This window comes from Ips typographus, linkage group LG3 (assembly GCF_016097725.1).
Source record: "Ips typographus isolate SLU linkage group LG3, UJ_Ityp_2.0, whole genome shotgun sequence".
NCBI lineage: Eukaryota > Metazoa > Arthropoda > Insecta > Coleoptera > Curculionidae > Ips > Ips typographus.
The window spans coordinates 8,661,359-8,672,989 of NC_138424.1; the positions used below are offsets into that span (position 1 = coordinate 8,661,359).

An 11,631-nucleotide genomic window follows, 5' to 3' on the forward strand; every position below is an offset into this window, starting at 1 on the left:
AACCGTCAATTGTCATGTGTCATGTCTATTTGTCAACAAACGTCACCCGGTTAATTTTTCATGTTTTTTTTGCAGTTCAAAAAAAAAATAATAAAAATGTCAGGATATGTGTATGTTTTGTGTTGAACTTTGAAATATTCCATTTTTTTGCTATGTTCGTATAAAGTTTGTCTTTGCTGTCGATTATTCGGAGCAAATAACGTTCTTTGTTCACTTGACAAGATAATCTCTTTATAATAGTAGCACATCTCACAAAGAATCTGGTTAAAGACCCCCCAAGAGTTCAAAATATTCCAAGAAAAGTAAACTAAACAGAATTCAACTGGCAGAAATATTGCAGTGAACATTGAATTTAACATGTCTTTGTCTGGAAGTGTGGGGAGTCCTTCCAAAGACTCGGGGGCTTCAACCAACAGTAGCATGGCTGGCAGTGACCCTAGTATTACCAGAGACTTTAGCAGGTATGAGATAAGCTAAAAGCACTTTAATAAAGGTTTAAACAATCAAGTTTTCAAGTTGGTCATGTTCTTACAGTAATAACTGGAATCTGAATGGTTCTAACTCAAATATTTTTAGACTACAGTTGTATTTACCTTGTATATAGTTTTGCATTGTAGTTGTTAGTAGTTTTTTTAGAATCATTGTGCATTGGTGCAAGTGGTGTTATTATTTAGCAGAAACATTAATGGTAATTGGTAATTGCAGCACTTAAGACAATCACAGCACTATTGGCAGTTTGTGAACAGGTCAGAAAATAGTGTTTTCTCTACCAATCACAAACTACCAACAGTGTTGTAATTTCTGCAAATGATGCATATGTGAAGTTATTAAACTTACCATGAAGGCAGTAATGTGTTTGATTATGATTTCTATGTGTGCCTCTCAAGTGGGTAATCCATAAACCTAAAAACAAAATAATTATACAATATGATCCGGTAACTGTATGGTTTGCTGCAAACTTTGTAGTTTTCTGGAGTTTAATAAATTAACTTAATTTACTCTAGTAAAAATTCAATAGTTTTAAAGTCAGTTTTTTGAATTTGGGGATATTTGAGGTAACTAGGCAAGCCTGCAGTTCAAATGTGCTTGATTGTTTTGTAGTTAAAACTAGAGTAGTTTTTACAAACTGGAGTAAGTTAGTTTGGTTTGAAAATGACTGAAGACTGACTGGTAGTTTAGTTTTATACAGAATGTCCTATTGGGATCCACTTTAATCAAGAGAAAGTTTGTGTTCCACACACACAACAAGAGCAGCAGCACAACAGCTCTTTAATTAGTTCTTTTCCTTAAGTAGGTATTTCAACCACTTTTAGTTTGTAATGCTATTGCTGCACATTTTTAAAGCTACCATATCTACCACTTACCACTTAAAAAGTGTTTCTGGTCTACTTTTACTTTTTAAATCATCCATACTTTGTTTCTGTCGTATTTAACCCCTTGCTTTCATATACTTTTAGGTTTTAGGGATAAGACCTTATCTCAAAAAAAAAAAAAAAATAATAATCTGTAATAAGGTTTAAATTTCAGGCTGTCATTGTTTTCATCTGGATCTGCAACTTCCCAAGATGAACACTTTAGTTGTGTGGGTCATGCTGAACACAGCTTGTCCTGCATGAATAAATATTTACAAGCTGGAAAGTTGTGTGATGTAGTGCTGATAGCTGGCCAGAATAACCGACGTGTTCCTGCTCACAAGTATGACAATGTTTATTATTCAGTATTTATGTTCTAATTGTGATGGGTGTCTGATTTGTGAAGGTCTCAGTTTAATACAAGGGCTTGGGTAGTTGTGTGATGAGGAGGGTATCAGAAACACCCAATTAACTGTGGTGCGACGTTTTGTGATCTAATTGTCTAGCTGAGTGCTTGAAAAAGTGACAATTAGATCACAAAACGTCGCACCACAGTTAATTGGGTGTTTCTGTTACCTTCCTCATCCCACAACTAACCAAGCCGTTGTTCTAAAGTAAGGAGATGATAGTAAACCAATCTCAGTTTAATCACTCTGTTGGATATTAATGGAGACTTGGATTTTAGGTGACAAAGAGAAAAGTGCCAAATCCAAAATACCTTAAACATTCATAAATTTTTTGATTCATAAGTTACTTGGCACTTAAAAATATTAAATTGTTGTGTAGTAAAAACTACTTGTGATTAGACATTCTTCAAGTTGGTCATTTTGAATTTGTATTATTTACGTACTTGCATTTACAACTAGCAAGTTTAATTTTTGAAAATCACTTTAGATTGGTTCTGTCAGCTGCCAGTGAATATTTTGCTACCATGTTTACTGGCAGTTTGAGCAATAATGATCAGAGGGAAATAACTCTGGTGGACATCAATGGAGATGTTCTACAAGCTGTTGTAAACTACTGTTATACTGGCACTATTGAGATTAGGTTGGTTTGATTTTGCTTAAAACTGAACTTCAATAATTAACTTATGGTTTCAAGGGAGGACAATGTAGAAACTCTATTGTCTACAGCTTGCCTGATGCTTTTACATGAAGTAGTTGAGGCTTGCTCAAGATTTTTAGCTCATCAGTTACACCCTAGCAACTGTCTAGGCATTGCTATATTTGCCGAACACCAATCATGCATTAGCTTACTTAGTGAAGCCAATGCCTACACTCATCAACATTTTATGCAGGTGATTTTGAACCAAGAGTTTCTGCAATTAAACGTAGACCAGATGTGTAGCTTACTGAGTAGTGATGATCTCAATGTGAGTTGTGAGGAACAAGTTTTCAATGCATTGATGAGTTGGATACAGCACGACCCAGATAAAAGGTGCCAAAGTCTAAAATTCACTCAAGTTGTTTGGCAAATATTGATGTGTATTGCAGGAAAAAACATATGGGACGCCTATTGGCTCTGGTTAAATTACCATTCTTAACGCCGGCATTTCTATCCGATCAGGTTGAAATAGCTGTGAGTAATGACACCGCATGTCAAAAACTTATAATGGAGGCCATGAAGTGGCATTTACTACCGGAACGACGTCTACAGATGGCTTGCACTCGGACCAGACCAAGAAAGGCCACCATTGGTCGTTTGATGATCGTCGGTTAGTTAGATACCCCAGTTTTGGACAATTGAGATTTAAAGTTAATAATTTTAGGCGGAATGGACAGCAACAAAGGAGCCACAACTATAGAAAGTTACGATCCAAGGTCGGATAAATGGACCGAAGCGCATCACATGAGTGGCCGACGTTTGCAATTTGGGATTGCTTTGATGTTTGACAAGTTATTAGTTGTTGGGGGTAAGTGTCTTTTTGTTAATTAGTAATATTGTAAGTTTAAACGATTAAACTGCATTTTAAAAGTCACGTGATTGTTTTTGACAGGCGTCAGATCTCCTTTACAATGTTAAAAGCTCACAATTGCATGATTAAGGTGACATGGTGTGTCTCTTACAATTTAAGTTTTTACAACTATCCATATTTTATTTACCAGTTTTTCTCAAATTTTAAACTAAATTTTGAAGGTCACGTGACTATTTTTGACAAATGTCAATTGGCGTTTACAGTGTTGCACGTTCAAAATTGTATTATCTAAGGTACATGACATATATTTTACACTTTCAGCTTTTATATACAACTGTGTAGGTTTGATTTAGCAAATTTTTACAGTTCAAACTATTTATATGGTCACGTAACTGTTTTCACATGTGACAAGCTTAAAAATTGAATTATTAAAGTCACATGACGTGTTTTTTTACAATTTTAACTTTTGCTCAATCTTAAGGGCGTCAACACGCCTTGTTTTTGACCGGATATTGGTCAATATTCTGGAATGAATTGCAGCTAATTGAATAAACATTTTTACAAGCCGTTATAATGACAAATATAAGGAGGCATACAAATCTACCAAAAGAAAATATGATGAGCTTTTAAAGAATGTCAGAAGGAAAAATTATGAAAATAGGATTACTAAATCGGACAACAAAATGAAATGTATGTGGATGATGACTAAAGAAATCTCCGGAAAAATTAGTGATCGTCGTGACATACAGTTGAAGGGAAATGCTAAAGCCATAGCCAATAATTTTAATAGTTTCTTAGTAAACAGCATACCAAATATAGTTCCAAAAGTAGATACGAATACTTATAAATGTGAAATCCCATTTAATGATAAGTCAATGTTTTTAAAACCACTTACGCCGGAAGAAGTCTGTGAACTTGTGCACGAAATTAAGAATAAACACAGCAGTGGGTTTGACGAAATACCAACCAGCTTAATAAAACTTTCCATATGCGAATTAAAAGATGTACTGTGTTTTATAATTAACAATTCTTTTAAATCTGGTGTGTTTCCAGATCAACTAAAAACTGCTCTTGTTAAACCATTGTATAAAAAGGGTGATCCAGAAATAATGAGTAGCTATAGACCTATAAGCCTTCTGCCAGGATTTTTTAAATTTTTTGAACTGGCAATGTGTAAAAGAATTATAGAATTTATGAACCACTGTAATCTAATTAACAAAAACCAGCACGGATTTATAATGGGAAAATCAACACAAACGGCATTATATCAATTTATACAATCAATCATTAAGCACTTTGAAAATAGAGAGGCCGCACTTGGAATATTCCTAGATCTTTCGAAGGCCTATGACTGTCTACATCGAGAAATCTTATTAAATAAAATGGAAAAATATGGGATAAGGGGGCAACCATTGGAGTGGGTAAGGTCATACTTTCAAAACAGGCAGCAAATAGTGGCTGTCACTAAAGATGGTCAATCTAGTAGGTCAGGGACTCTTTCGAAGGATTATGGAATAGCACAAGGTAGCATTATAGGGCCGATCCTCTTTGTAATCTTCATAAACGACTTGTATTCGGTAGCAGATGAACCATGGAAAATTATTATTAACTATGCCGATGACATCAACTTGTTGATTGGAGACAAAAATAGTTTGAACATAGTAAGCAATAGTCAATATTTAACGTCTAAAATTGAAGCATGGTTTGCTGATAACGGCTTAATTTTGAACGCAGAGAAAACTGATTTAGTCCTGTTCAGGACAAAATAATCAAACTTTGGTAAACTGGAAGGACTCCCGATTGTCGGAAAAGACATAACAGTATCTGAAAACACGAGGTTCCTAGGGGTTTATCTGGATGAGAACCTTGACTGGTCTTTTCATTTGGATAAACTCTTGAAAACTTTGGGAACTATCTGCTACGGAATACGATTCACTGGTAAATATCTAAGTGAGCAATGTCTAAAAATTCTGTATGGCGCCAATTTTGAATCCAGACTGAAGTATGGTATTATGTTCTGGGGCCGAGATGGTAGGGTTCAGAACATTTTTATTGCTCAAAAACGAGTGATGAGAATAATTAAAAAAATGGATTATCGGCAATCATGTAAAAACACTTTCAGGTCAATGGGACTAATGACAGTATACGCTCTGTATATATATGAATGCTTAATGTTCTTTTTCAACAACAGAAGTTTATTTTTTCAGAATCCACAGGTAAACAAATATAATTCAAGATTAACCCATCAAATTATGTATCCATTACACCGGCTGCAAATAACAAAATTTAAAAGGGAGCTAAAAAAGTTATTAATCCAATTGGAACCCTATCATCTCGACGATTACCTAAACATGTAGAGGTTGAACTCTCCTGTATTGAATGAGTATACTATATCATAAGTATAATAATATACCTAAGTAGTCTTTCTTTTGCTGACGCAATTTCATTTTGTTGTATCCGTTGTTTATGACATGTTTATGACAATCTTGAAATAAAGTTACTATTAATTCTAAATTCTACAAATTTCAAAAACTGACTGATTCATGGAATATAGATAAGTAGCAGTAATATCGAAGTATGCTTTTAATCATTGACGAGTTATCCTGCGTCTATGCATCTAAAAAAAGTTGGCGTAAATATATTCATTAATAGATCCCTGATTCCTTCCAGATAATTCCCTTGCAAAAAGTTCTTAAAACCTATATTACCTATATGCCCTTCTTTCTTTAACTTCGCATGGTCTTTGTTAGACAGTTTTGATACATAGGATACATAGTAGAAATTATTTTTAATACAGTCACAGTCTACCGAATAAACAGCCTTAAATGAATTTGATAGAGGTAAAATTGGGAATTTTGCGAGTGTGTGAGTTAAATGGACATTAAATGATTTGCATCAGTTTTCTAACTGATTGAGCAACACTATGAGAATAATTATTTTTTTTTAAGTGAGAAATTCTTATTGGCCAATAAACAGAACACTCAGAAGTCTAGTTATGTGTCTAAATTATTTGTTTGTTAACGCATTTTACCTAAATATATTACTAATCACTTTACTAATAAAACAGAAGAACAGACTGTGAGTTTCAGTTATTTACAGTTGTGATCAAGCTACTCTAAGTTTACTCTAAAATTATAATATTATCTTCTCTTACTTCTTTTGCTATCATTCTTACAAAAACATCATTAATACTCTTTAAAGTGTAGTAGGGATATAAATATTCTTGTCGCAGGCCGTGACGGTCTTAAAACTCTTAACACAATGGAATGTTTGGACTTGGACAGCGGTACCTGGATGCAACTATCTCCCATGAACACTCATCGTCATGGGTTAGGCGTGGCAGTTTTAGGAGGTACTTTATACGCCGTGGGAGGGCACGATGGCTGGAGTTATTTGAACACCGTAGAGAGGTTGGTTTTTGTACTAAAATCCTGTTCAACTAAAGTGTTACTGTTACATTCGACTGTGACAAAACGTTGTCTTTAAGAAAAAAATTATAGTGAAGTAATTCTCGACCTGAGTAAATTTTAATATGGTGGCACACGATGACGTAATCGCCAACTACAATACGTCTGTTCGCAGAACGAATCTCCAACTAATAATGTCACGTGAGCGTTCAACCAATAAAGGCCAACAATATCCGATTTTCAGTTGAAAATTGCCTCTACGAACAGACCTAATGACTTGTTTTATACTCTTCTATACCACACTGTATGTTTTGTTATACTTTTTTGTGTGTTTAGATGGGATCCAGCTACTCGTAGTTGGCAATACGTGGCGCCGATGCAGAACCAGCGCTGTTCCGCTGGAGTAGCGGTACTTAAAGGGCGTTTGTACGCCGTAGGGGGGCGTGACGGTGCCAGCTGTCTGCGCACGGTCGAATGCTACGATCCGTATACTAATAAATGGACCTTAGCCGCACCCCTAGCCCGTCGTAAAGGGTGTGTGGGCGTGGCCACTGCTGACGGTTATTTGTACGTTATGGGCGGACAAGATGCCCCAGCTAATAACCCTACAGCCTCAAGGTAAGTTTATGAAACAAATCTGAACTGTCTCTTAACGAGAAAAAAGATTTACTTTTTATTGACCAGGGACATTGAACTAGAAAACTAGATTTGTCTTTCTTTTAAAATAATTATAGATATATAGCCGATTTCATAACGTCCTGCGGCTTCCGGTCTCCGGTTCCTAGCCTCCAGCCTCTTTTGACTTCCCAGTCCCCTGGTTGCAGGTTTCGTTCCGACATTGCTTTCTCTATTCCGTCGGTCCATGTCGCTCTGGGTCTTCTTCTTTTCTTCTTTTCTGTCGGCGTCCATTTGAGGATCTGATTATTTATTCTAGTATCTTCCATCCACTCCACATTAGTTGTCTACGTTGGATCTCTTCTACTATAAAAGTTATGGGAAAGAACACACAGCCTTCTCCACAAAAAATTTATTCAAACCCCTAAAATGTTAGAGGGGTCGCTCGACATATGTTTCGGGCACATAAGTACCCATCTTCAGGAGCTAAAAGTTAGAAAGTCTACATGATGTATTACCCCTAAATGGTTGGATCAAACATACCCCATATGACAAGGTGAAACGCCGGCTATCTTTCTTTAAAGGGGAGACAGCAAGACCCAAGTTTAAAATTAATATGCCGTAAGGCCAAACATTACTGTCGCATTTAAAGAAGTTTAATTTTAATTTTAATTTAAATTTGAATTCTAGAATTTTCATCAAAATTCTCGAATCTTCTACTATAGTATCTAACATCATAATTTCCCTAATTTTGTTATTTGTTATGTTTTTCAATCTCGACCTTCCTGCTGATCTACGCCAAAAGTCCGTTTCTAAAGATAGCAGTCGGCGCTCTAAATTTGTGGTTAATTGCCAGGTTTCACATCCGTACAGCACTATACTTTATATCGAGTGGTATAAGAGGTGCTTCTTTTCTCGAGAGATACATTTGGACCATAGGCTCGAGTTCAGGCAGCCCATCACCTTTTTCCCTTTTATAATTCGGTCCTCTAATTCTTTCTCTGTACGACCTCCGTTATCAATTTTTGTCTCCAGGTATGTATATTCAGTACAGCAGCTTATCGTTTCCTTTTCTTGTGAGTGAAGGTCATCTCTGTCGTCTCCAATACATAGATATTTGGTTTTGGAACGGTTTACCGAAGCCTCCATTCTTCGCACTCTTTTAATACTGTTCTCGCGGAGTGAGTTTACCCGTGCGTCACGAAGGCTACGTCATTTATAATCTTATGAATCAAATCAAGTTTTCGTCAACAAACCTGTTGTGTTCATATTATAGAAAAGGGGGTGTCTAAAGCTTCGTCACGTTTAAAATTTTGCGTGTATTGTCAGTCAAAAAGTAGAGATCTGTGGCTGCAAATTTGCACTAAAACAACCTTATACCAAAGCAAATCAAACATATCTTGACCGAAATAACATTTTTTATTTATGAGAAGTCTCCGTTTGGATCATAGAATTCCGTCTAAATTTGAAACCTAATTTATTTACTAAAATTCGCAGAGATGTATCACCAATATGTAGTATTTCTTTAACTTTAAGCTCTTGATTTAGGTTCTGGATGGTTACATGTTTCTCTAAAATAAATACAACAAATTAAAAATTTAATAAGACATTCTGAGTGATGCTGTAGTATCTCATATCTCATTTTCAGGTTGCAATCCACTAATTTTATTTTAAACCCACTGGAAAACATTTTAGACGCTTATTTTGTTTTTTCTATGAGTTTATTATTAATATGTTTTAAGAAATTTTTATGAAAAATCTATAATGCAACCCAAAAATCTCAGTCTCTGGAAACAATGAAATGTTAATAGATGTTTCTTACAAAAGTAGATATATTTTACTATTATTAACATACTATCGTTGTACATATCATATAATGTATTTCGAACATCCATTTTAATGCTTTCAGATAAATCAGTGGTCTTGACCTGTCGTTAACGTCTCGATTTAGGTTTTCTAGGTGAGGAAATCATAAGATTACTTGCTTGCTTTTCCCGAATCGAATAAACAGTTTTGCGGGAAATTTTCAAAGCAGCTACAACCTTCTAGTATCAAAAAAAATACATCAGTAAGAATATGTAAGGTCTTAAAATTTCTTATTTTCTTCCTGAACAGATGATAAAGCTTCTAAAGGTCCTCTATTAGTTTTTTCCAATTCAAAATATTCACAAAGGTTAAGAATTAACTGCTGGGCTTGTCTGTAGGGAATTTTTCCAGGCATTTTCTAAAAAAATACTGTAATAGTAAGTAATTCCGAATTTAGGAAAAACCAAATGGCTAAATAAAAATCATAATAGACACTCCCACTTTTTTTTCAAAATAGGTTAGTAATTGTGCCAATTTGGGTTAGATCATGACAGCCGACATAAAAAAAAAAAATTTAAAAATAATAATATTATGAAAGTACTTACAGTATGTTAAAAGCGTAGAAACAATAGCTCTTAAAAGAACTGTGGTGGTGTGGTAAATAGAAAACTTTATAAAATTATTAACAACACAAAGAAACGGAAAAGAATTAATAGTAAACAAATCAAATAAATTTCGATGGTTTTAAAACTGACAATGACTGAAATAGAAGCGCTAATCAGTAAATGTTTTTTTGGAAGACATTCACTTAGATATTTACTCTTTCTGAAAGTGAACAATAGACAAGGATGAAGTCAATAATGCATGTCTACTTCTAAATTACAGGGGGATGACGCACGCGTAAACTCAGACCGCGAGAACAGTAGCTTTCTTGTCATATGCTCTAAGTCCTCTTTGTCTTGTGCGATAACAACCTGATCATTTGCAAAGTGCAGGGTGTATAAGGTTCTGTCATCACTTATTTGTATGCCCATCCCACTACATGATCTTTTTCATCGCCTCAAAGCTTCGTTCAGATAGATTTTAAATAGTCTGCGAGAGAGACAACAGCTCTGCCTTAAGCCCTTCGTAACTGGAAAGCTGTCTGAGATTTTGTTTTTCAATTTGATCTTAGATGTAGAATGGTCGTAGAATAGTTGTCTGACCGCAGCTATTGACGTGTCATTAATTCGGAATCTCTCTAGTACTTGCCATAGTTCTTGCTGGTTTTTAGGCGGCCGGCCCAAAAACCAGCTTGTTTTTCATTTTCCAAGGACTGTACTCTTCCTCTATAAAGTTTCTGAGAACTTTCCCATAGAGACGGCTCATTGTACTGGTAACAGATATACATCCATAGTTACAACAATCTTCTTTGTTTCCCTTTTTTTTATTAAAATAATTAACAATATTAATTTTTCACACTTTTTTGGTCAGATTTGACTGCGTAGAACGTTACGATCCAACCACAGACACTTGGACTACTGTAAGCACTTTGTCAAGCAAAAGAGACGCCATCGCCTGCACTCTATTTGGTGACAAACTATACTCAGTGGGTGGTTACGATGGCAATTTGTATCTGAGGAACGTAGAAGCTTACGATCCCATCACCAACGAGTGGACGGTATTGGCTCCGTTGAAAACCGGTCGCGCTGGCGCATGTGCTATTGCCGTGTCCAATCAGGTGTTTGAGCGTGGTGAATGACGACGCGCTGAAAGCCGATGTGTAAACTTTCACGACCTGTAAAACAGGTTTATAACGCCAACAGAATTAACATATCAGAATATGTGACAATCAAGGAGTATGTTAATTTTGTTGCTGTTAGTCTCTTTGCGCTGGTGCTGGAGATACTTGGATATTGCAATAAATGTGGTAATTCTCAATGTATTTAACGGATTATAAGTCTTGACAAAACGTTCTGACCTAAGACTGATCACAACGCATTTAATCATTTGTTTGTTCAATTTATCTGAAGACTGAATATGCCAATTTAATTTAACTCCCCCATCATATTCCAGTGTGTAGTCGAACAAACTAAATGTCTATAAACAGTATTAAAAGTGATTGGTGATCTATTAAATTTTTTTTTTATTTTTAATGTCTACAAACGACTACAAAATGATACGGTTTTTGGTCACTGATTAATTAAACTTCTTATTCGAAATATCGCAAAATTGTTCTGTGATAATATTAATGTGGTGTAACTATTATGATACTCTAGTTTTCCGTAGGTTTTTTCTTTATTATTTACTTACTAGTAGTTGCGTAAGCATGTAGTTTTAACTTAAGTTTTTTTAATAATAAATGATATCTAACTATTTGATTTATTTTTATGAAAAATTTAATTTATAATGCTTGCGACAGGGTGTCTAGGATGTGGGCGCGTGAGGGTGAAGACTCCAGCCCAAGTTTCTTTCTCTATGGTGAACAATAGCAATTTTTTACAAATGTCAGTTATGTCCTATTAATCACATGATCAGATTAGTCGCAGTCTATAGC

At 35.2% G+C, this 11,631-nt stretch overlaps 1 protein-coding gene across 1 annotated transcript; it reads left to right on the forward strand.

Annotated features, from left to right (window-relative positions):
• The first annotated feature begins 63 nt into the window (after nt 1–63).
• Nucleotides 64–11,450, forward strand: LOC145725999 (kelch-like protein 5). Its single transcript, XM_081974926.1, has 9 exons — nt 64–461; nt 1,528–1,695; nt 2,247–2,399; nt 2,454–2,789; nt 2,846–3,066; nt 3,121–3,264; nt 6,500–6,677; nt 7,011–7,292; nt 10,569–11,450. The coding sequence occupies exons 1-9, from the start codon at nt 358–360 to the stop codon at nt 10,834–10,836; spliced, it is 1,854 nt and encodes a 617-aa protein (XP_081831052.1). The 5' UTR covers nt 64–357; the 3' UTR covers nt 10,837–11,450.
• Nucleotides 11,451–11,631: the final 181 nt, after the last annotated feature.

Excerpts from the sequence above, each read along its gene's own strand:
- LOC145725999 (XM_081974926.1), top strand. The coding sequence starts at position 358 with ATGTCTTTGTCTGGAAGTGTGGGGAGTCCTTCCAAAGACTCGGGGGCT. Across the intron at positions 3,067-3,120 it reads TGGTCGTTTGATGATCGTCG|GCGGAATGGACAGCAACAAA; the intron begins GTTAGTTAGATA and ends TAATAATTTTAG. Across the intron at positions 7,293-10,568 it reads AATAACCCTACAGCCTCAAG|ATTTGACTGCGTAGAACGTT; the intron begins GTAAGTTTATGA and ends TTTTTTGGTCAG.